Consider the following 20,617-nt stretch of genomic DNA (forward strand, 5'->3'; position numbering starts at 1 on the left):
ATCCCAATCTAACTCAATTAAAGAGCTGAATCTGTACTATAGTGAAAGTATGGTACTTGTACTATATGATTTGGATCAGGGTGCTTACTGAAACTGAAATTGACTAATTTATTTGAATTGTTTTATTAATATGTTTCAAAACAATAAACCCCAATAATAGCTTCAGTAAAAACCCAGTCTAAACTTAAGTACATGTGAAGCTGAAGTGTGTGTGTGTGTGTGTGTGTGTGTGTGTGTGTGTGTGTGTGTGTGTGTGTCGTGTCAGTTGTAGCATATCTTGTCTTGACAAGTGGATTTACATACAGGTATGCTGTCAGGTGGTCACAGCACTAGGACCCGTCGTTCAGGTGTGTCAGCTTTTATTGCGTCTCCTCATCTCCTGATCGTCCATCATGGAAATGAACCCTCCTGGTGTCAGCCACTACACCTTATTTACTATTCAAATGAGACGGCCTCCGCACACAGAGACAGAACAGCCATTTCAGACGTGTGATGACAGATTTTGTTCTCAGAGTATTCAGTTGACGCCTTGCTTGAAGATTTTTACAGGATCTTAAGAAAGCCCACACAAAACATGTCCAGAGGAGACCAGCCCTGAAACGAGACTTTTATTTATTTAAAGAGGCCGTATCGAGGAAGGAGAGTGGGCTGCAGTGTGTAAACACTGCTCAACTTTAAAAATGCAGTGAGAGGACATGTGTGCACAAGGAGCTTCCTGTAGAAATGGCATGATTTTAATTCACTGCTACAATATATGTATATAAATATAATAATAATAATGTGTAGTATTGCTATAATACATGTATATACATGTATGTATATAAATAAATAAATATATCTATATATGTTTTTATATACATGTGTATATATATGTATAATATATATGGATTCACAAAAGTCTCGTGAAATTCTTCTCAGTTGTGCTTTTTAAATAAAATTGATAAACTGATATTCTAAAAAAAATTATTTCAATAATTTGAAAGTAATAATCTGTAATATAATATATAATCTGTATATTAATAATAATTTGATATTTTTTTGGTAACTTTTCACCTAAGAGGTTCTTTTGAAGTATTCTTAAAAAAAATATATGTTCTTAAATATTTTCATAACTTTACAACCTCACACTGGTCCTAGGCTGTTCAGAGTTCAGAGCGTCCGCCTCTAAAATGACCTCATTTAACCGCTCAGTATGATCGCGTTTCCTCTATTTTGGAACCACCTGGGATACCTTAGCAACCACTTAGCAAAAACAGTTTCAGCCTAGAAAAACTGTCTGATGTGGGAACCGCTTAAGCTGCTCAACCATTCTCAGATTTCATGAGGAAATACACTTTTCTAGATTGATTATGTTTAGTCCAGTATTCCTTTAAGCGCTTTGAAGTGTTTTTTAAACGTGCTTTGAAGTGTGGTATGTAAATATACTTTATTATAGGAATATTGCTTAGAGGCATTTAGAGGTGTATTTTAATATATCTGTATTTTTATTTTATTTTATTTTTTGATAAAAACATGGTATATTTCTCAGTGGACAGAATCTCTAATTTCTATAATTTTATTTATTTTATAAAAGTTTATGTATTAAATATGGAATGTTGGTGTGGAATATATAGGTGCACGCCTTCTAATGCAAGAACTATCAGCCAATTATTACACATGCCTGACTTTACCAGCCATCCGCCTCTAAAATGACCATATTTGAACACTTAGTTTGATTGTTTTTCCTTTATTTTGCACAGATTTAACTCAATACTGTACAGTTTTAAATGTAATTGTGTATTGTTTATGATAAGCTGTTACATAAGAAAATAATGACACAAATAATTACATGTTTTAAAATGTAAAACTGCATTTAAGAACATTTCTTAGTGAATTTGAATCTGAATTTCTTAGTGACTAATGTGAGATTCTTTGTTCGTAGGAAAGCTTTTGTGAATCTGGCCCCAGATCTACATCAGCATACTACCCTCATCCAACCCAACTGGCTGAACTCCATATTCATACAGTTCACTTATTAGTATAATAACCCAGATTACCCCTGAACTACACCTCTGCCTTCATGCACACATCTGCACATTACTGTCTGTGTACCCATTGTTTTTGCACTTCTGTACATGGAGCACTTTTGCTGGGTACTAGCCACTGCATACTGGGAGTACCCCACAGGGCCTTCCTTCCAGACAGTACATATATATATATATATATATATATATATATATATACACCCCAGCATGCTCTGACCTTGACTTGGTCATAAAGCGTTTCCTCTATTTTGGAACCACCTGGGATACCTTAGCAACCACTTAGCAACATTTATGAATTTATGAACGCACTCAGACGATGCTTTCAACAGAACACTTCCACTGTGCAGCGAGGGGCCATGAAGCAAGAGCTGGTCACCTTCAGCGAAACATTTACCTTGAAGGTGCTGCAGGGGAAGTGTTCCTGCATGTCTGGAGATTGAGATGCTAACTAGGCCATTAGCATTCACAGCTACACTAAACAGCCCTGCTCTGAGAAGGGCTTCTGTGGTGAATGCTGCTGGTTATATGGCTGTATCTTCAGTGGGAGAGGAGCCACAGCTAAACTGCAGTCTTTGTAATCCCCTTTTGTTGTGTAAGGCCTTTATCCCTCTCAGGGGGCTGGGCGGCGTGCGAGCTGAATTTAGGCTGCTGGTTCATCCGGTAGGCTCAGTTCGAGGCGTGCTTGTGTGTACACTGTTTTTTTTTTTTCCACTTGTATTGTGGCAAGATACGCCCCCCTGTCCTGCGTAGTCATTAAAACAGTTCTCTTGTGACTCAGGCCCTGTTAGGCCCACTTAGAGGCACCACAGGAAGCATTGATTGAGTATTTAAGTTGTGTGTTTGGGTGAAAAATGCTCAGATGTGGTTTAACCAGCCTAATCACCACCCTGTTACTTTACCTCAGCACTAGAAACAGCAAAACAACTGAAAGAAGTGCAGTGCCTGGATCTACAATTGATGGACAAAAGTATTGGGACACCTGCACATTCACTGTTTGTTCTGCTTTTGCAGGGAAGAAGGCATAATCACATGATTTTGGAGGAGCATTGCTGTAAAAATTTGATTGCATTCACCAACAAAAAGGGTTAATGAGGTCAGGAACCCACCTTATCCACAACTCATCCCAAAAGTACTGGATGGAGCTCCTCCACCATCATTCCAGAGAACACAGCTCTTCCACTGCTCCACAGCTCCTCAATGCTGGGGGGCTTTACACCCCTCTATAGCCCACGCCTGGCATTAGGCAGCATGATGCCAATAGGTTAGTCCTATTCTATTGGCAAAACAAGCTGTGTGTGTGCATTTGCACGTTTATGTCAGCAATGGGTGCAATATAAAGTTGCACAAACTACCATGTTTTGATGTTTTATTTGATGTAAAAGCTGCATGGCAACCTAGCAACCACCATCAACCAATGGTTGCACATTGCAAAGCCCCGCAACCACGCAGAACACCTTAGCAACCACCATAGCAACCACTTAGAAACACCTTCGCAAGCCCCTGGCACCCAGTTAGCAACACCTTAGCAACCATTTGTGAGCCTTTTAGAAACATCCTTAATTATAACATAGCAACCACTTAGCCTAGAAAAACTTTTCTAGGCTAAATATACTTTTTTAGATTGATTATCTTATCTTATCTTTGAAGTGTGGCATTATATTATTATACATTATACATTCATATTAAACATTATATGAATAATGTTTAGATGCAATGAGGGGTATACTGTAATATATCTGTATTTTATTTGTATTTGATTTTTTAATAAAAACATGTTATATTTCTCAATGGATGTAGTTATAATTTATATATATATATATTATATTATATTATATATATATATTATATATAACATATATATATATATATTATTTTGTTTTTTTTTGGGGGGGGGGTTGTTATAAATGTATTAAATATGGAATATTGAGGTGGAATATGTAGGTGCACGCCTCCTTATGGGAGAACTATCAGCCAATCGTTACACAGGACTGACTTTATCAGCCAATCATATCACAGGTGGCAAGACGTCCCGCAATACGGGTGGAGAAAAAAAACAAGCCCCTCCTCCTGGACCCCTTTTAAGTATCATGTGAGGGGAGGGGGCGGGGCTTAGCGCAGGTTAAACTGGACTCCAGGTGAGCGTCGAGTTTCTCAGCAGCGAGCAACAAAACGTAAACAGGCCCCACGGGACCTCCTCCTCCTCCTCCTCCTCCTCCTCCTCCTCCTCCTCCTCTTCTTCTTCACTACGATGACTCCAAACAACTTCCCCCGGCTGTCGCTTCTCCGCTGTCACTAACCGAGCACTTGTTGCTGCACGAACGGACACGATGATGAGCTCGGACGGCCTCCGCCCGGCGGCCAACCCGGGGCGCAAAGCGCTGGGCAAGCTCGCCACCCGGCTGGAGGAGGTGAAGAACCCCTGGCGGCAGGTCTCCGCCCTGGAGCTCAGCCACAACGAGGCGGCCCGGCTTGCCACGGACGCCCTGCTGGAGGCTGGCGAGAAGGAGTACCGGCGAGTGCTCACCGAGGAGCGGGAGCTGAACTTTCTGTCGTCGCTGGAGATCCGCTACATCACCGAGAGCGCAGCCAGGAGCGCCCGGCCCGAGAGTAACGGGTGTAATGGAGCTGAGCGGGACTGCGGGGAAGGGGACGCGGTGTCGGAGCTCACCTCGGGGACATACTTCCCTATGATGTCCGACGAGGAGCCGCCGCTGCTGGAGCTCGGCTGGCCGGAGGTCGCGAACCGCTATGGACCCTCGGAGACTCAGATTTACTTCCAGAGGGATAAAAGCCAAAACGTGAAGGATCTGATCCGCTCACTCATCAACAAGGCGAAGAAGGTGAGGAGCCGGGTCTGAAGTTCGAATGGTCCGGTCCACCTTAAATTAATGGGTCATTTAAGGTGGAACGGGCAATTCGAAAAGTAGCAAAAAATGTTCTAGATAGTTGTTCTAAAAGATTTACGTAAACACCAGAATGCAACTTTTAGATAGCTACATCATTTAAGGTGGAACGGACAATTTGAAAAGTAGACACTTAATGCATGTGATTTTTTTTTTTTTAATTGTTCGTTCCACCTTAAATTATGCATTAGTTTTGTTCTGCCGTCCACAGAACTTTTTTTTTATAAAAACTATTTAGAACAGCTGTCTAGAACAACTATTTAGAACATTTTTCTCAAACGTGTCTACTTGTCTAACTGTCCGTTCCACCTTAAATCATGCTGCATTAAAAACACAGGATTTTTTTAAAGTACCAAATATTGTTACTGTTACAAGTCATTAAAACATATATTTGCACTATATATATTTTTTTCTTAAAGCCTTTTTTATTTAAAAGTCCATTTTGATCCTTTTTAGAGCTTTTTTTTGTTGCCTACGTTTCTAATTGTCCGTTCCACCTTAAATCATAACGCAATATTCACGCTCTGGCGCATTCAGAATATATATTTTATATTTTATAATTTATTAGTATATATAATGTATTTCTAGATCATTTTAAAACGTATTAATAAGTGTTTTTTTTTTTTTTTTTTGTTTTTGTTTTTTAGATGTTTGTAGACGCCTGAACGTAACTACTCATTTAAGGTGGAACGGACAATTAGAAAAGTAGACAACAAACATTTTCTTAAAAATTAACAAAATTGTTTTTTAAATTAAAAAATTAAAAAAAAAAAAAATATATATATATATATAGTACCACTATATGTTTTAATGATTAACAATATTTGGTGCTTTGTAAAAAATATTTTTTTTTAATGCTGAATGATTTAAGGTGGAACGGACAATTCGAAAATAGAAGTTACCAATTTTGTAAACAAAAAAGTTATAAATATTACTAAAATATTTTATGACCTGTAACCATTCTATTTATTAATATTATTTTTGTTATTTATTTATTTGTTTATTTTAATGGGTAGAAACGTTAAAGAGCCTACGGCTGGTTCTCTCTCATCACTGAGGAGTAGGTATAGGCACTATAATGGTCCTTTTTAGCTAGTATTTAAAGTTCAGTAGCCTGTACAGCTTCACCTTTTACTGAAACCCTGGTTATTTTTTACTCTAAACTTCACATTTGTACACGAGTGTGATCAGGAGTGTGTTTCAGTGCTTAGGCTGAGACACCCAACCTTAGCCTAGCTCCTTCCGGAGGTATTGACCTTCCCCTTAACCAAACAGTGGGCTGGGCAGCTTTTACAACTGTAACTTTATAACACTTACAGGCCGTAAAAATAATGATAGTTGTACACAAACCCTGAAAACTTTTTCTTATCATGACTATAATAAGCCTGCCCTGCAACGCTCCACCACAAATCTCCTTTTCACGTGAATTAGGTCACAGTATTGTGACAACAGCCTCATTGTTTTGGGTCCTGCTCTGTACAGCATGACCTTCCCTCCTTATTAATGACAAGAATTAATTAAAGGGGAATTCCTTTATTCTAACAAATATCTGCATAATTCAGTGGTCAAGCTGTGAGCAGTCATTCATACCGGCTTCACAGTGGTGGTGAATGGAGCTACGGCTGCAGCACAGATACGGCCACTATCCAAACCCACCAGTGAAGCTACACCAGTCTTCTGAGTGTTATATGTGATGATGGTGGTAAAATAGTCAGTTCTCTTTAGGGACTACTTTCTGTAGCTGCACTACACCCTGCAGCATGTATCCCTCCACCATTTTAATGATCTGGTTCTAAAAGCAGGTTCTAGAGCCGAACTCTTCTCAGAACTCTGGTAGAACCGTGTCTCAGGCATCAGGCAGCGTCTTCATCACCATTAGGTGAAGAACTTTCTGTGAGGAGCTTCAGTTTATTAGAGCTTCAGACGTCTGCTTCCCTTCACCTCCACTGTAGAACAGCTGGGTTAGTTATTTGGGTTTGTTGTATCACAGTCTAAAGTTATATAGTTTATTAATCATGGCATAAAAAAACACTCGTGTGAGGACATAGCTTACATATCCAGATGTGCTTACACATGTGTCCTGCAACTGTGAATGTAAATCTCTCTGTTTTTTACATTTCACTGGTAGAACGGCGTTTGTTATTCTGTAATTAGGACTTTCAGAAAGGAGATCTGGATAAAACAGCGTAATGAACTGAAAAGAGTTTTATTTATTTTAATAAATCTGTGGAATCACTTTAGTGTAATCGAGCCTGTTCAACCTTCTCAAAAGACGTCCAGGAGGGGGCTTCAAGTGGTCCAACAGACCAAGGCACTGCCAGTGTGAACAGAGGGTCATGCTTCCTGCCATCAGCAGCCGGAGCCCCAGAGAGCACAATTGTGTCTCTCTCTCTCTCTCTCTCTGTGTGTCTGTCTCTCTCTCTCTCTCTCTCTCTCTCTCTCTCTCTCTCTCTCTCTCTCTCTCTCTGTGTGTGTCTGTCTCTCTCTCTCTCTCTGTGTGTCTGTCTCTCTCTCTCTCTCTGTGTGTCTGTCTCTCTCTCTCTCTCTGTGTGTCTGTCTCTCTCTCTCTCTCTCTCTCTCTCTCTCTCTGTGTCTGTCTCTCTCTCTCTCTCTCTGTGTCTCTCTGTTTCTCTCTCTCTCTGTTTCTCTCTCTCTGTGTGTCTGTTTCTCTCTCTCTCTCTCTCTCTCTCTCTCTGTGTCTCTGTCTCTCTCTCTGTCTCTGTCTCTCTCTCTCTCGCTGTTTCTCTGTCTGTGTGTGTGTTTCTCTCTTTCTGTGTCTCTGTCTCTCTCTCTCTCTCTCTCTCTCTCTGTCTCTCTCTCTCTCTCTCTGTGTGTCTGTCTCTCTCTCTCTCTCTCTCTCTCTCTCTCTCAGTGTCTCTCTGTTTCTCTCTCTCTCTCTGTTTCTCTCTTTCTTTGTGTGTTTCTCTCTCTCTCTCTGTGTCTGTTTCTCTCTCTCTCTCTCTCTCTCTCTCTCTCTCTCTCTCTCTCTCTCTGTGTCTCTGTCTCTCTCTCTGTCTCTCTCTCTCTCTGTGTCTCTGTCTCTCTCTCTCTCTCTGTCTCTCTGTCTCTCTCTCTCTCTCTCTCTCTCTCTCTCTCTCTCTCTCTCTGTCTCTCTCTCTCTCTCTGTTTCTCTGTCTGTGTGTGTGTGTTTCTCTCTTTCTGTGTCTCTCTCTCTCTCTCTGTGTGTTTCTCTCTCTCTTTCTGTGTGTGTGTTTTTTTTCTCTCTCTGTCTGTCTCTCTCTCTCTGTCTGTCTCTCTCTCTCTCTCTCTGTCTCTCTCTCTCTCTCTGTCTCTCTCTCTCTCTCTCTGTCTCTCTCGCTCTGTGTGTATATATATTAATGTGTGTATATGTGTGTGTCTACATGGGACAAGCAAATCTGCATTGTCTTTACCAGCCCCACATAGCATTGCAACTCCTGGCTGTTGCAAATTATGTCAAAAAGTGAAAAATTAGAGGAGATCTGCTTTATGGTGATATGATAGATATCCTCATACTGAAGCGCTGACCGACTTCACGTTTCATTAAAGAGAGCAGAATTAGCCTGTAAAGCTGCTTGTTTGTTTGTATTTATGTGGAGATTTCTGGAACAATAAACAGTCCATTATGTTGATTGTGTGTCATCCTAACCAGTCTCTGCTGCGCTCCACTCGCCTAGTCCTAGTCTACACAGCGAAGAGAGATTCTCTATTGAAATAAACACTTTTTATTATGCTTTTTAAACAGTTATAATCACACCCGCAGCATGGTCGTGGCTGCGTAAGATGTTGGATTTAATACTTTTATGACCTAATGTAACCGATTGGGGGGGGGGGGGGGGTCACTAGTGTTAAACTAGGTCTCATGGTGTGGTTGGGCTGTTTCTAGAGGTCTTGGTACTTTACTTCTCTGTGTGTGTGTCTGTGTGTGTGTGTGCAGGTCATTGCCTTGGTCATGGACGTTTTCACAGACGTGGACTTGTTCTGTGACCTAATCGAGGCCTCCAACAAGCGCAGGGTTCCAGTGTATATCCTCCTCGATGAGAAGAATCTCTGCTATTTCACTGACATGTGCACAGCACTAGACATCCAGAACTCTCACCTGAATGTAAGTCAAGGCAAATGAGGCAGTAGAGCGACTAAACCCTTAATGTGACTTCCATCGGAGTGTGTGCTGTGCCTTCAGACATGAATACTCTGCATAGACTGAGAAAGGCAGATGACCGCGACCTCAGACGCTGCTGTTCCTCATTCAGAAGAACATTTCCAAATTTTGGGCCAATTCCTAAACCTTAAAACTGTTACATCACAGTCTTGACTCTTTATATTCACCCCCCCCCCAAAATGTACATAAACCCCGCCCACTAGAGAAAGCGCAAGTCAGAGCTGGAGAAATGCTCAAATGTGACCATGACTCCCAGAGAACATGGTGGTGTTGATACTGGAGAGCAGCTAATCACCTCCAGACTCTGCTAATTATGGGAATACAGGTTGCTCTGTAGGCCAGGCCTCAAGGCAGCAAGCATCTATGAAGGCTAAAAGCTAATGCTAGACAACTAGTTTTTAAAATCGCCTCTCTAAATCATCCACTCCACACAACTGGAGATGAGCTCCCATCAGGAGGGAAAGCACCAGATTTGTTTATTTACCTGTAAGATTTGAGTAAGCCAAACCCGAGGAAGGGAGTAAAGGCAAGGCTGAAAGCTAGCCAGACGCAGCCAGACTTGGGAATGATTACAAAAAATAATTAAAACAATTAGAGTAATTATAATCATTAAATAATTATTAATTAGGATATTTCTCTAATGCTAAAACTCCTTTGGTTCCTGTGAGCTGCCGCAGTGCCATGAACCAGCTAATCAGAGCAGAGCTAATCAAAGTATCCAACAAATTACTGAGGTAAAATAACAGGGTGGTAAATGGGTGCGTAGCACTGTATCTAACCACTTTCCCCCAATCACAGTCACACATTTACTATTTATACATCAAACTACTACATAAATACTCAGTAAATGCTTTCCATGCACCTTTAACCGTCCCCCTACTGCAGCTCCCTCTCCTGTGCATCTGTTTTTGTTTACTGTGAGTATTAAAGCAGATTCAATCGGATTAATAATGCTGTTAATGTCAACGTTTTTGCAGAACATGCGGATACGGACTGTATGTGGAGACACATACTGCACCAAAAGTGGGAAGAAGTTTACTGGACAAGTCCAGGAAAAATTCATGATCATCGATTGTGAGGAAGTCATAGCTGGATCCTACAGGTGAGAACCGTATTGACTGGAATTGACTACACTCGGCAGCTTTTGTGACTCGGGCCGAAGATCATGCAGATGTCTTTAGTGCTGAGGCTGACCTTTGACATGCTGCCATTTCTCTGCTCCTCCTGTAAAGTTGCAAACTGAAAGTGCTCGTGGCTCCCACCGTAAATAAGTGTGAAGTGCTGGAAGTGGTTATATTTGCTGACCGCAGTCAGACCGAGTCCTTATCAGCAGGTCTGCCCACTCAGCGGCAATCTTAACAGCTATTTTCAGCCAGACATGACCAAGCGTGTGCTGGCCAAGAACTGAGCCGGTCAGGCTGTGCTTTCTTATTTTAACTTGTAAGTTGTTGGTTGAAGATGAGCTTGTTTTTTTATCCTGATGTGTGCGTATGTGTGTGTGTGTAAGTGTATGTATGTGTGTGTAAGTGTGCAAAGCGACTACCAACAAACTAGTCTCTCTGTCCGTTGTTTGGTGAGATAGAATGTTCTTTCACGCTCGTCCAACGAGCAAATGTCCAAACTGAGGCTCACTGTTGGGTGATTTTCCCTTTTATCGCGGCAGCTTGAGCTCTTTTCATCTTGTACAGTTTCAAAATAACAAAAGGCAACGGGCCCAAAGCAGAACGCCCCCTTCAGCCAGTTTACACCTGCTCACATCATGCATCTTGAGTATTGGGATTATATCTGGATCAACCCAAGCTCCTCCCAGTACAACCCAAGCTCCTCCCAGTACAACCCAAACTCCAGTAATAATTTCAGCACAACAGGCGAATTTGCATATCCTGTCCCACAGCAATCTGATTTCAGTCTGACTAACCGGAGGTGCTTTTGACTACCAAGTGTAAACACATGTAGCTAAAATCTTATCAGGATACAGATACTAGTCTCATGAAGTGACCTATGTGTAAACAGGGTGTTTTTTTGGGTTTTTTTTTTGTAGCAGCTGAGTCTTGGTTGGTTGGTTGTGGTTGGTGTGGCGCCAGTGAGCGGTCACACCACATGGGAGACTGGGGTTCGATTCCTGGTCTGGGTGACTGTGCTGTGCTGACACTGTAACTGTATCGCTATGTTCCATGTGAACAGCGATATCGGCTTTTCCGAGTTTTAAGTAGGAATTTTTAACTGGAACTCCCCTAAGAGTCAGATTTCCTACCCCAGCAACCCCAAGTTCAGAATCCAAGATGTCCGCACTGTACGTCAACAGCAGAAGCAGCAGTAGCGTTGTTCAGGTCATTAGCACTGCTGTCTGCCTGTGTCTGATTAAATCAGCTGTACTCTCACCACCTCAAACTCAACCCCAGCAAGACGGAGCTGCTGTACATCCCGGGAACTGCTGGACCAAAAAACGATCTTGCCTTGGTCACTCCTTCTACTGAAGCCCGAAGCCTTGGTGTAGTGATGGATGATCAGTTATCGTTCTCAAGTCATGTTGCAAACGTAACTCGGTCCTGCAGATTTCTTCTGTACAACATCCGGAGAATTCCACCCTTCCTCTAGAGAGGCCACCCAGGTGCTTGTTCAGTCTCTCGTCACTTCCAGACTTGATTACTGCAGCTCTCTTCTGGCTGGTCTCCCTCTGCACACCATCAGGCCCCTGCAACTCATCCAGAATGCAGCGGCACGGGTCGTCTTCAATGTCCCTAAATTTAGCCATGTCCCTCCACTGCTGCGTTCTCTCCACTGGCTTCCTGTAGCTGCCCGCATCAGATTTAAAACCCTGACGCTGGCCTACAAAGCCAAGAACGAACCAGCCCCTCTGTACTTGATGGTAATGGTCAAAAGACGATCTGCACCAAGAGCCCTTCCAGCTTCAAGTACGGCTCAGCTCGACCCGCCATTCCTCAAAATCTGCGGAAGACAAGCGTCCAGGCTCTGTTCTGTCCTGCACCGAAATGGTGGAACGAGCTTCCCCTGGGTGTCCAAACAGCAGAGTCGCTCGCTGTCTTCAAACCCAGACTGAAGACCCTCCTCTTCAGAGAGTACTTGGATGAATAGCAGAGTACAATGGTCACCTTATTGTACTGTGTTTAGTAATGTCTAAAGGTTAGAGGTATCTTTGAACTATTAGTCTATTCTAACTACTGCAAAACGCCAAGTAATGCATGATCAACTGGTTTCGCTAACCGTGCTATCAGGGACAAGAAAAGTATCAGGGACAATGCTAAGTGTGCTAACTGGGAATATGCAAAGTGGGACATGTTTTGGTTAGATTTGTCATAAAACGCTGGTTAAGGACTGTTGGACTGCAAAGTCTTTAGCTTGTTGTTTTTGGAAATGTTTAGAGATGGTGTACAATTGTCAGATTGTTTAACTGGTGTGACCAGGTCATTCCCAGCTCTGACTACTGAGTTACGCTAAAACTATCAGCTAACAGGCCAAGTTAGCAAGTTCATTCCTCTGGTGCTGCCACAATAGGTCTGACCATTCAAGGCATGGTGACCTCTAAAGGTGTCCTGTGGTATCTAGCACCAAGAGTCCTGTAAGTTGTAAGACAGGGCCTCCATTAGCATCAATGAGCCTTGGGCAGGTCACTGGTCGTCCTTTCTTGGAGCACTTTTGGTAGGTATTGACCACTGCATGCCAGGGATGCTCCACAAGACCTGCCTGATGTTTTGGAGATGTTCTGACCCAGTCGTCTAGAACCTCACAGTGTGGACCATGTCAAAGAGTCCAAGAATCGTATGCTTGCCCATTTGTTCCTGCTTCAACACCTTCCATCACCTTGACCGGAGACACGGTAGATGTAGATGAAGATAGTCAATGTCAGTGGTGCTAATGTTATGGCTGATTGGTGTATGTCCATCGGTGTATGTGGCGTAGGCATATCAGCTAACAGGCCAAGTTAGCATGTTCATTCCTCTGGTTGTAGTCAGACAGAATATTAGTGTTTTAATCAGGGAGTTTCTGTAAAACTGCATCGTATAACGATACTGAATGTCCGTTATAGGGCTGAAGGATACGGTAAAAATTCTATATCACGATATTTAAATATGTTTTTCACGATACACAATATTTATCAAGATAAATGTAATCAGTAGCTACAGATTCTTATAAACTACTATCAGATCCTCTCCTGTACTGAATACAGTGATTTATACTCTATAACATCTGCTGCTCTTCATCTAATGAACCCAGTCTAATTACACTGTTAGTAATGTTAGAAACCTGCAGCTGATCAGTAGATGTTTATTAACACTAACAGTCTCCTCCATATGATTAGAGAAGATTATTATTATGATAACAGTTTATCACAATATGATAAGAGTAGAGCTGGGCAATATGACGATATTTTAAGCTCTGCAGATGTCCGTGTCTAAGCTGGACTTGTCGTTAGCACTGCTAGGTCAGTGCTAGTAAAGCATTTAAAAGTTGTATAGGAGCGCTATGCTAAATTAGTGCCATAGTAGTCGTGATTCTTGGTCTTTGGACACCGCACATATCTGTGATTTGGATCATTTAAATTTGTTAATAGAAAAATACTGAGACTGACTTGAGTGTTTTATCTTTATTAGGGTTTGGGTTTTTTGTATGTACCCTTTTAAAAAAAAAAGAAAAAAAAAGGGTTTATTAAAAAGTAAAAGGAAATTCTTAAAAGGTCTCTCAACAGGTCTTGACAGAAAGCAGTCGTCAAATCACTGACAAGCCCTCAACAAAGTCAGGGGATATATTTACCAGTTGGACCTCAGCAGGTTACGACAGGCTGTGCTGGAACTCCTGTGTTAGGGTTACTGTTCCAACCCTGTCATTTCAGAGGCCGCGTGCTGAAGCGAGAACACCCGGAACACTTACAACTGACTGTCCTGGAAAACGCATCTAAAATAGGCTTTAAAAAATTGGGATCTGCAAATGTCCAAATGTTTGTGGACACCCCTTCTAATTAATGCATTCAGTCACTTTAAGCTGCACTGATTACTAACGCTGATGTGCACCCATATATAGCTTGTCGAGTGTGTAGAGAAATACTGCCAATAGAATAGGACCCTCTGGAGCAGATCAACATCATGACCCTATTGACAGTATAGTGCATCTTGGGGCTTTTTCTGTAGTGCTGTGAAACAGTGCTTGAATCCTATGAAGATGCTGTGGGAAGATCTTAAACTGGGAATCCTCCAATGTAGACTCATCACAAGCTATTACAAACGTTTGATGGAAGCCGTTCCTGCCAAGAGTGGCACAACCAGTTATTAGGTTTAGGGGGCAATTACATTTTCCCATGATGCTGCAGCCAACGACAGTCAAGTTTATGTGCCTTCTTCTACAGGTCACACTCTCTCATCCCTATGACAAATGTGGTTCTTTGTGGAACCAAAGGGGGTTCTTCTGTGGCATCACTCAAAGAACCGTTTGTAGCACCTTTATTGAGAGGAACCAGGACTCGACAGGACTGGACCAGTCATCCCCTGGCCAAAACTACTTATAAATGACAACAAAAAAAACTGACCATAACACTACAAACACCAACCAGTCTAATATTGTGTCCGTTCCCCTGGTGCTGCCACAACAGGTCTGACCGTTCTAGGCGTGGGGACCTCTGAAGGTGTCCTGTGTTATCTAGCACTAAGAGTCCTGCAAGTTGTAAGGCATCAGTGAGCCTTGGGCTCACTTTTGGCAGGTTCTGACCACTACATACCAGGAACACCCCACAAGACCTGCCTGATGTTCTGGAGATGTTCTGACCCAGTCACGGTCTAGAACATCACAGTTTGGTTCAAAGTGTCTCATGCTGCCTAATGCCAGGTGTGGGCTAGAAGGGTATAAAGCCCCCCAGCATTGACCTCTCCAACTTTGAGATGAGTTGGAGAGGTGATCATCCAATGTCCTGACCTCATTAACGCATTTGTAGCGGAGTGCAATCAAATCCTCACAGCAATGCTCCTCCTCCAAAATCTAGTAGAAAGTCTTCTTCTCTGGACAGTAGAGACAGTTACTCCAACAAAAGCAGGATCAGCTTTTTTTAATACCCTTGATTTCAGAAGAAACAATGAATGGGCAGGTGTCCCAATACTTTTGTCTGTATAGTTTATTCTTATGCTTGTCCATTTTATTTCCTGCTTCAACACCTTCATCAACTTCAAGAATATATCCACCCCTTGACAGGAGACACTGTAGATGAAGATGATCAATAATGTTATGGCTGATTGGTGTATGTCCATCGTTATGCTCCGGTGTACTGAATTAATTATAGGTATGCTTAGTATGGTGGTAATGATGCAACGTTTAGGAGATTAATAGTAAGAGTCAGTGTAAACTTCAGTGTCGGAAATGGAGGGTGGACAACTGGTCTGGGGCGGGTGGCAGGGAAACCAGATGGTCATCCTACCAGGTGGGCAGTCATTAACTGAGAAAAAGAAAAACACTAGAGATGGATTTATGGCGTTTTAGTGAACATCACCAGAGTGTGGTTAGAAAATCTGCTAGAGACAGGAGGTAACACAGACATGGGCGCTCCCTGGAACCCTGGCGTTGTGTCGCAGCACCAACATCTCAGTTTACCATTTACATGTTGTGTTGTACAGAAGTGCTTGCCTATTTACTCAAGAATAATATTATATAGAAGTATATACTCTAAGTATATAGAAGAAGAACCTCAGCTAGTTTTAAATAAAACTAAAATTCAAATATCCCTCTAATCTTCTAAACTCTACTAAACACAAGTAAATATGGAGACCATAATACTCTTCTCTTCGCCTGAGTCCTCTCAGAAGAGGAGGGTCTTCAGTCTGGGTTTGAAGACCGCGAGCGCTGGACTCTGCTGTTTGGACACCCAGGGGAAGTTCGTTTCACCACTTCGGTGCAGGACAGAAAAAAATCTGGACGCTTACCCCAATTCCCTGCTGTTTTTACAGATATATTTAACTAAAGGGAAACCTTCATTACCAAAAGCTAAACTAAACCGATGAGTTTTCAGCCTAGACTTGAAGATTGTGAGTCCTGGACGTTCTCTGGAAGGTTAGAGGTGATGCTGTGTGTTTACTAGGGTTGTTGAAACCTTGAAATGTGACCAAACTCCAGCAGAAGACACGTTTTCACAGCACTGTAAATATTTGCATGGTTCAGGTCAGCTCTCTGCGGTGTTTTAGCAGCCTGGTGAAGCTCAGTGAAGAGATGAAAGGGTGTTGGCTGAGCTTCACTTTGGCACAACAGACATTTGGGGATTTTAGCAGCTTAGTGATGAAAAGATGATGATTCAGCAACTCCCCGGTCCCAGTGAGCTTCCTTAACATTAGCCTCTGGTCTGTAGCTGTAAGTGTGGTCTTACTGCAGAGTTAATAAGCTCCAGAGGTTCTGCAGACTGTAATTGCCGTGCCTTGCTACAGGCTTTTATGAGGCTGAAGGTGGAACATTGCCCAGGGCCTTCATGTAGCGAGGCCAGGTTGGGATTTAGCTGAGCTGTAGAGCGCGGCCTCAGCACGGTGCGTGTGGTTTAGTTAGTGGGTGAGCTCAGGAAGAGTGTACATAGTGGGTGAGGCTTGTATGAAAGTGTAAAAGGCTTTGTTCGAGATGCAGCCGGTACAGATCCTTATTTACCTCCAGTTCGGGGAGTTTGAGAGATGGCGTTTAGTGTTGAGACACACACCAGATCTGCTGACTCTGTGTAACGCACTTAAATGATGTAATCCTCCCCGTCTTTTATTGTAATCGTACACTTGCACTCATAAAGAGCTGCTCCTCACCTGTAAACACCTTCAGATCCTGTCGAAAAGAGTGTAAAACTGTAATTGCAGGAAGTGGCCTAAATTATGCTGACCTCAGTATCCTTTCTAGGCTGTTTGCTGTTGTAATAATAAATAGAAATCACCTGTCAGTGGTGCAAATTCAGAAATCAACCTTTGACTTGCTTTTTGAAATCCCATACTCTGTGTGTGTGTGTGTGTGTGTGTGTGTGTGTGTGTGTGTGTGTTAGCGGCAGGAATCTGTGCATAGTCATAACATTGGCAGAACAATAATTTTACAGTAAATTCAGTCACACTTCAGCTTCCTGTGAATAACACGTCTATAAGAAACTATAAACACATTCAGAACGTGTCATTTCATTCATATGGCATCATGATCATAAATGAATCATCCGTGCTTTATGGAAGTTCTATACACTTCATGTTCATGTTTAATTCTTTAAATCAAATCACTTTTATTGTCACATCACATTACACAGGTGTAAAGGTGAGTGGAAAAACGTGGGTGCATCGTCCCTCACAGTGGTACAAAAAACACACATTTACAAAATAGAAATACTGAGTATTTACCCTAACTAATACTATATATGAACACACACTATACACACTATACTAAACATACACACACTCTATTTACAATATTGCACTGGTTTAAAGCAGGTTTGATATAATCTGAATGTTTACAATATTTACAGAAGGCACTGGATGGATGTGAAGTCAGGTGTAGTCAGGTGTAGTGTGGGTGGGGTAAAGTCTTTGTGGGTGCCGTGTGACTGTGCAATGGTTCCAGTAGTAAAGGTAGTGTTTCTCAGTGCCAATGAAATAAACTCAGAGTCAAGCCATTATTTCTTTAAACAACCTTCTTCATTTCATTTCAGTTAAGTATAAATAAGTAAAAATAAATATCTTAATTATTGTGAAGTATTTTTTCAGTGGTGCTCGGATAAATAATAATCAACACTGAAAAGACATTTATTTTTAGAAAAATTAAGGGAATGAATTCTTGTGGCTGCAATAAAAGGTTTTTACTTTTTTAGTCATTAAATAAATTAATAACTAACTAAATAAAAAGTAGTAATAGTAAACAATAATTAAACAAAAAAAATAAACAAGTGGCAACAAGGTTTTGTTAAAAATAAGTGTAGGTGTATATATGTATATATCTGTATATAATTAGTATTTAGGTATTGAGCTGCACTATATTTCCAAAAGTCTGTGGACACCCCTTCTAATGAATGTATTCAGCTACTACACCCATTGCTAAAGCACGCGCACACAGCTTGTCTAGTCCCTGTAGAGAAGTACTGCCAATAGAATAGGACTCTCTGGAGCAGATCACCATGAACCTATTGGCACCATAGGTGAGGTGGGGTGGTGATCATCATTTAACATCCTGATCTCAATAATGCTCTTGTCGCTGAATGCAATCAAATCCTTACAGCAGTGATCCTCCTCCTCCTTCTCTGGACAGTAGAGACAATTACTCCAACAGAAGCAGGATCAGCTCTTTTTAATGCCCTTGATTTCAGAAGAAACAGTGAATCAGCAGGTGTCCCAATACTTTTGTCCATATAGTGCAGCTCATAAGCAGTTTGTTGCACTTTGCCAGGGACACATTGTTAAGGGCCTAAGTTGAGGAGGCTCTGCACATCTTTATTTCTGGCTCAACTAACTACTTCTTTGGCTCAGTATGAGGTTTTTGGGACACTGCTCGTGAGCATTGTCTCAACTTTGCTTAATACGTAATAAATCAATATTAAAAGCCAGAAAATGATCACACAAATTCTTTCCAAAAGGCATTAAATAATAAAGCAGTATGCTGTTTAATAAATATTTGTACTGATGTGTATAATGCCCTATAGCTTTTATATAAAGCGTTAACATGAGCTCTTGTTTTTCTGCTCCTAGTTTCACCTGGCTCTCCGCTCAGGTGCACAGCAACATGATCCTGCACTTCTCCGGCCGTATCGCTGAAAGCTTTGACCGGGAATTCCGCTGCCTCTACGCTGACTCCCAAATCATCGACTGCTTCCACAACCCTGACGAGGAGGGCCTCCCCTATTACTCCTACAACGTCCAGATACCAAACATGGACTTCTTCCAGGACAGAGGAAGCAGGGAGAGGGTGTGCTCCGAAAACTCCAGCAGCCAGTCCAGCAACAGCGTATCCAGCATCAAAGCGGCTCCAGGCTTGACCTCTCCGGTCTACAAGGTCCTGCAGGAGAAGAAGGACACTAACGCTCTCAAAAGTCCAGAGAGGAGAGGCATCACAAGTCCAGTTCTTCAGATGCCGCCAGGAAACCATGCGAGCAGGGGATCGCCCAACGATTCCCTGCAGAGTCCCACAGCGGAGCGGACAGCGTTGGGAGGGGGTCATCCGACTTCAGCGGAATGGGTCAAGGCAGGAACGCCAGAATTCCTCCGGGCAAACCTCGCGGGGCCAACGTCTAAATTCCAGGCTATGGGTCTGTATGACCACAAGAACTTCTTCCACAGTGGCCCCAAGCCTCATCCAATTCCTCAGGCCCCTGTGGAGAGTAAGCACCCTCCCAAAGTGCGCAGTCCCCCAAACCCGTTTTTTAATAAATTTACGGACCTCTTCTCTCCCACCAAAGAGAAGGACTCCTACATCTTCCAGAGGTCTCCCCCTCACAGTACTCACAGCACAGCCTTCGGTGGTCCCGATCTCTCTCAGAACGAGCCAGAGAGTATGCAGGGACCTCCTCCGCCAGGCCCCATGCCAAAGGACCGCATGGGTCAGGAGGCTTGGATCAACCGCCGGGACGAGAAGCGCATGACCCTGGGCCACAGCAAACTGGACCTGGTTAATCACTACAACAAGATGAAGTCGAAGCAGGTGTACAGCCGCTTCGAACTGAAGAACAATAATTGACCTCGTTAATGCAAACGGACGGTACTGCATTGACTCCTCGCTTTTCTAATCGTACCTCTGGGGTATGGCGTCTTTTCGTTTCTGTGAATGGACAGAATTTGTAGTGGAATGTGTTTTGTGCCTTTTTTTTGTTGTTTTCAAACAATAAAGAGAAGAAACTGGAGACCTGCAGATCTTCTCACAGTACCAAAGAGGGTTACCGTTTCTAAAATTAGTCCTGTATATTTTTGGGCTGTGTATATAACGTTGCTTTGGTAAAGGTAAAAGAGAAATTCACTGATTATCAACGTTTCTGCATCATTCAAATTCAGTCAGAGTGGGGGTTTGGTGGGGTTTGGTGGGGTACGCTCCATTTTAGAGAAACTCTCCACATTAGAGGTGAAGGGAAGCAGACGTCTGAAGCTCTAATAAACTGAAGCTCCTCACAGAAAGTTCTTCACCTAATGGTGATGAAGACGCTGCCTGATGCCTGAGACACGGTTCTACCAGAGTTCTAAGAAGAGTTCGGCTCTAGAACCTGCTTTTAGAACCAGATCATTAAAATGGTGGAGGGATACATGCTGCAGGGTGTAGTGCGGCTACAGAAAGTAGTCCCTAAAGAGAACTGCATTAGTTCAGATTCTCCACTATTTTACCTTCATCATCATCATCATCATTCCATATAAAACTCGGAAGACTCGTGTAGCTGCACTGGTGGGTTTGGTGTGAAGAGAAACTCTCCATAGTGGAGGTGAAGGGAAGCAGACGTCTGGAGCTCTAATAAAAGCTCCTCACAGAAAGTTCTTCACCTAATGGTGATGAAGACGCTGCCTGATGCCTGAGACACTGTTCTACCAGAGTTCTGTCTCAGATCTATTTTTAATGGTACATGCATTTCATTG

General features: G+C 42.4%; 1 protein-coding gene across 1 annotated transcript; it reads left to right on the top strand.

Moving 5' to 3' along the window:
• Positions 1-4,146: 4,146 nt before the first annotated feature.
• Positions 4,147-20,044, top strand: fam83c (family with sequence similarity 83 member C). The gene is made up of 4 exons (XM_072683226.1): positions 4,147-4,864; positions 8,844-9,011; positions 10,046-10,170; positions 18,752-20,044. The coding sequence occupies exons 1-4, from the start codon at positions 4,352-4,354 to the stop codon at positions 19,734-19,736; spliced, it is 1,791 nt and encodes a 596-aa protein (XP_072539327.1). The 5' UTR covers positions 4,147-4,351; the 3' UTR covers positions 19,737-20,044.
• Positions 20,045-20,617: the final 573 nt, after the last annotated feature.

Source organism: Salminus brasiliensis, chromosome 7 (assembly GCF_030463535.1).
Source record: "Salminus brasiliensis chromosome 7, fSalBra1.hap2, whole genome shotgun sequence".
NCBI classification, from domain to species: domain Eukaryota; kingdom Metazoa; phylum Chordata; class Actinopteri; order Characiformes; family Bryconidae; genus Salminus; species Salminus brasiliensis.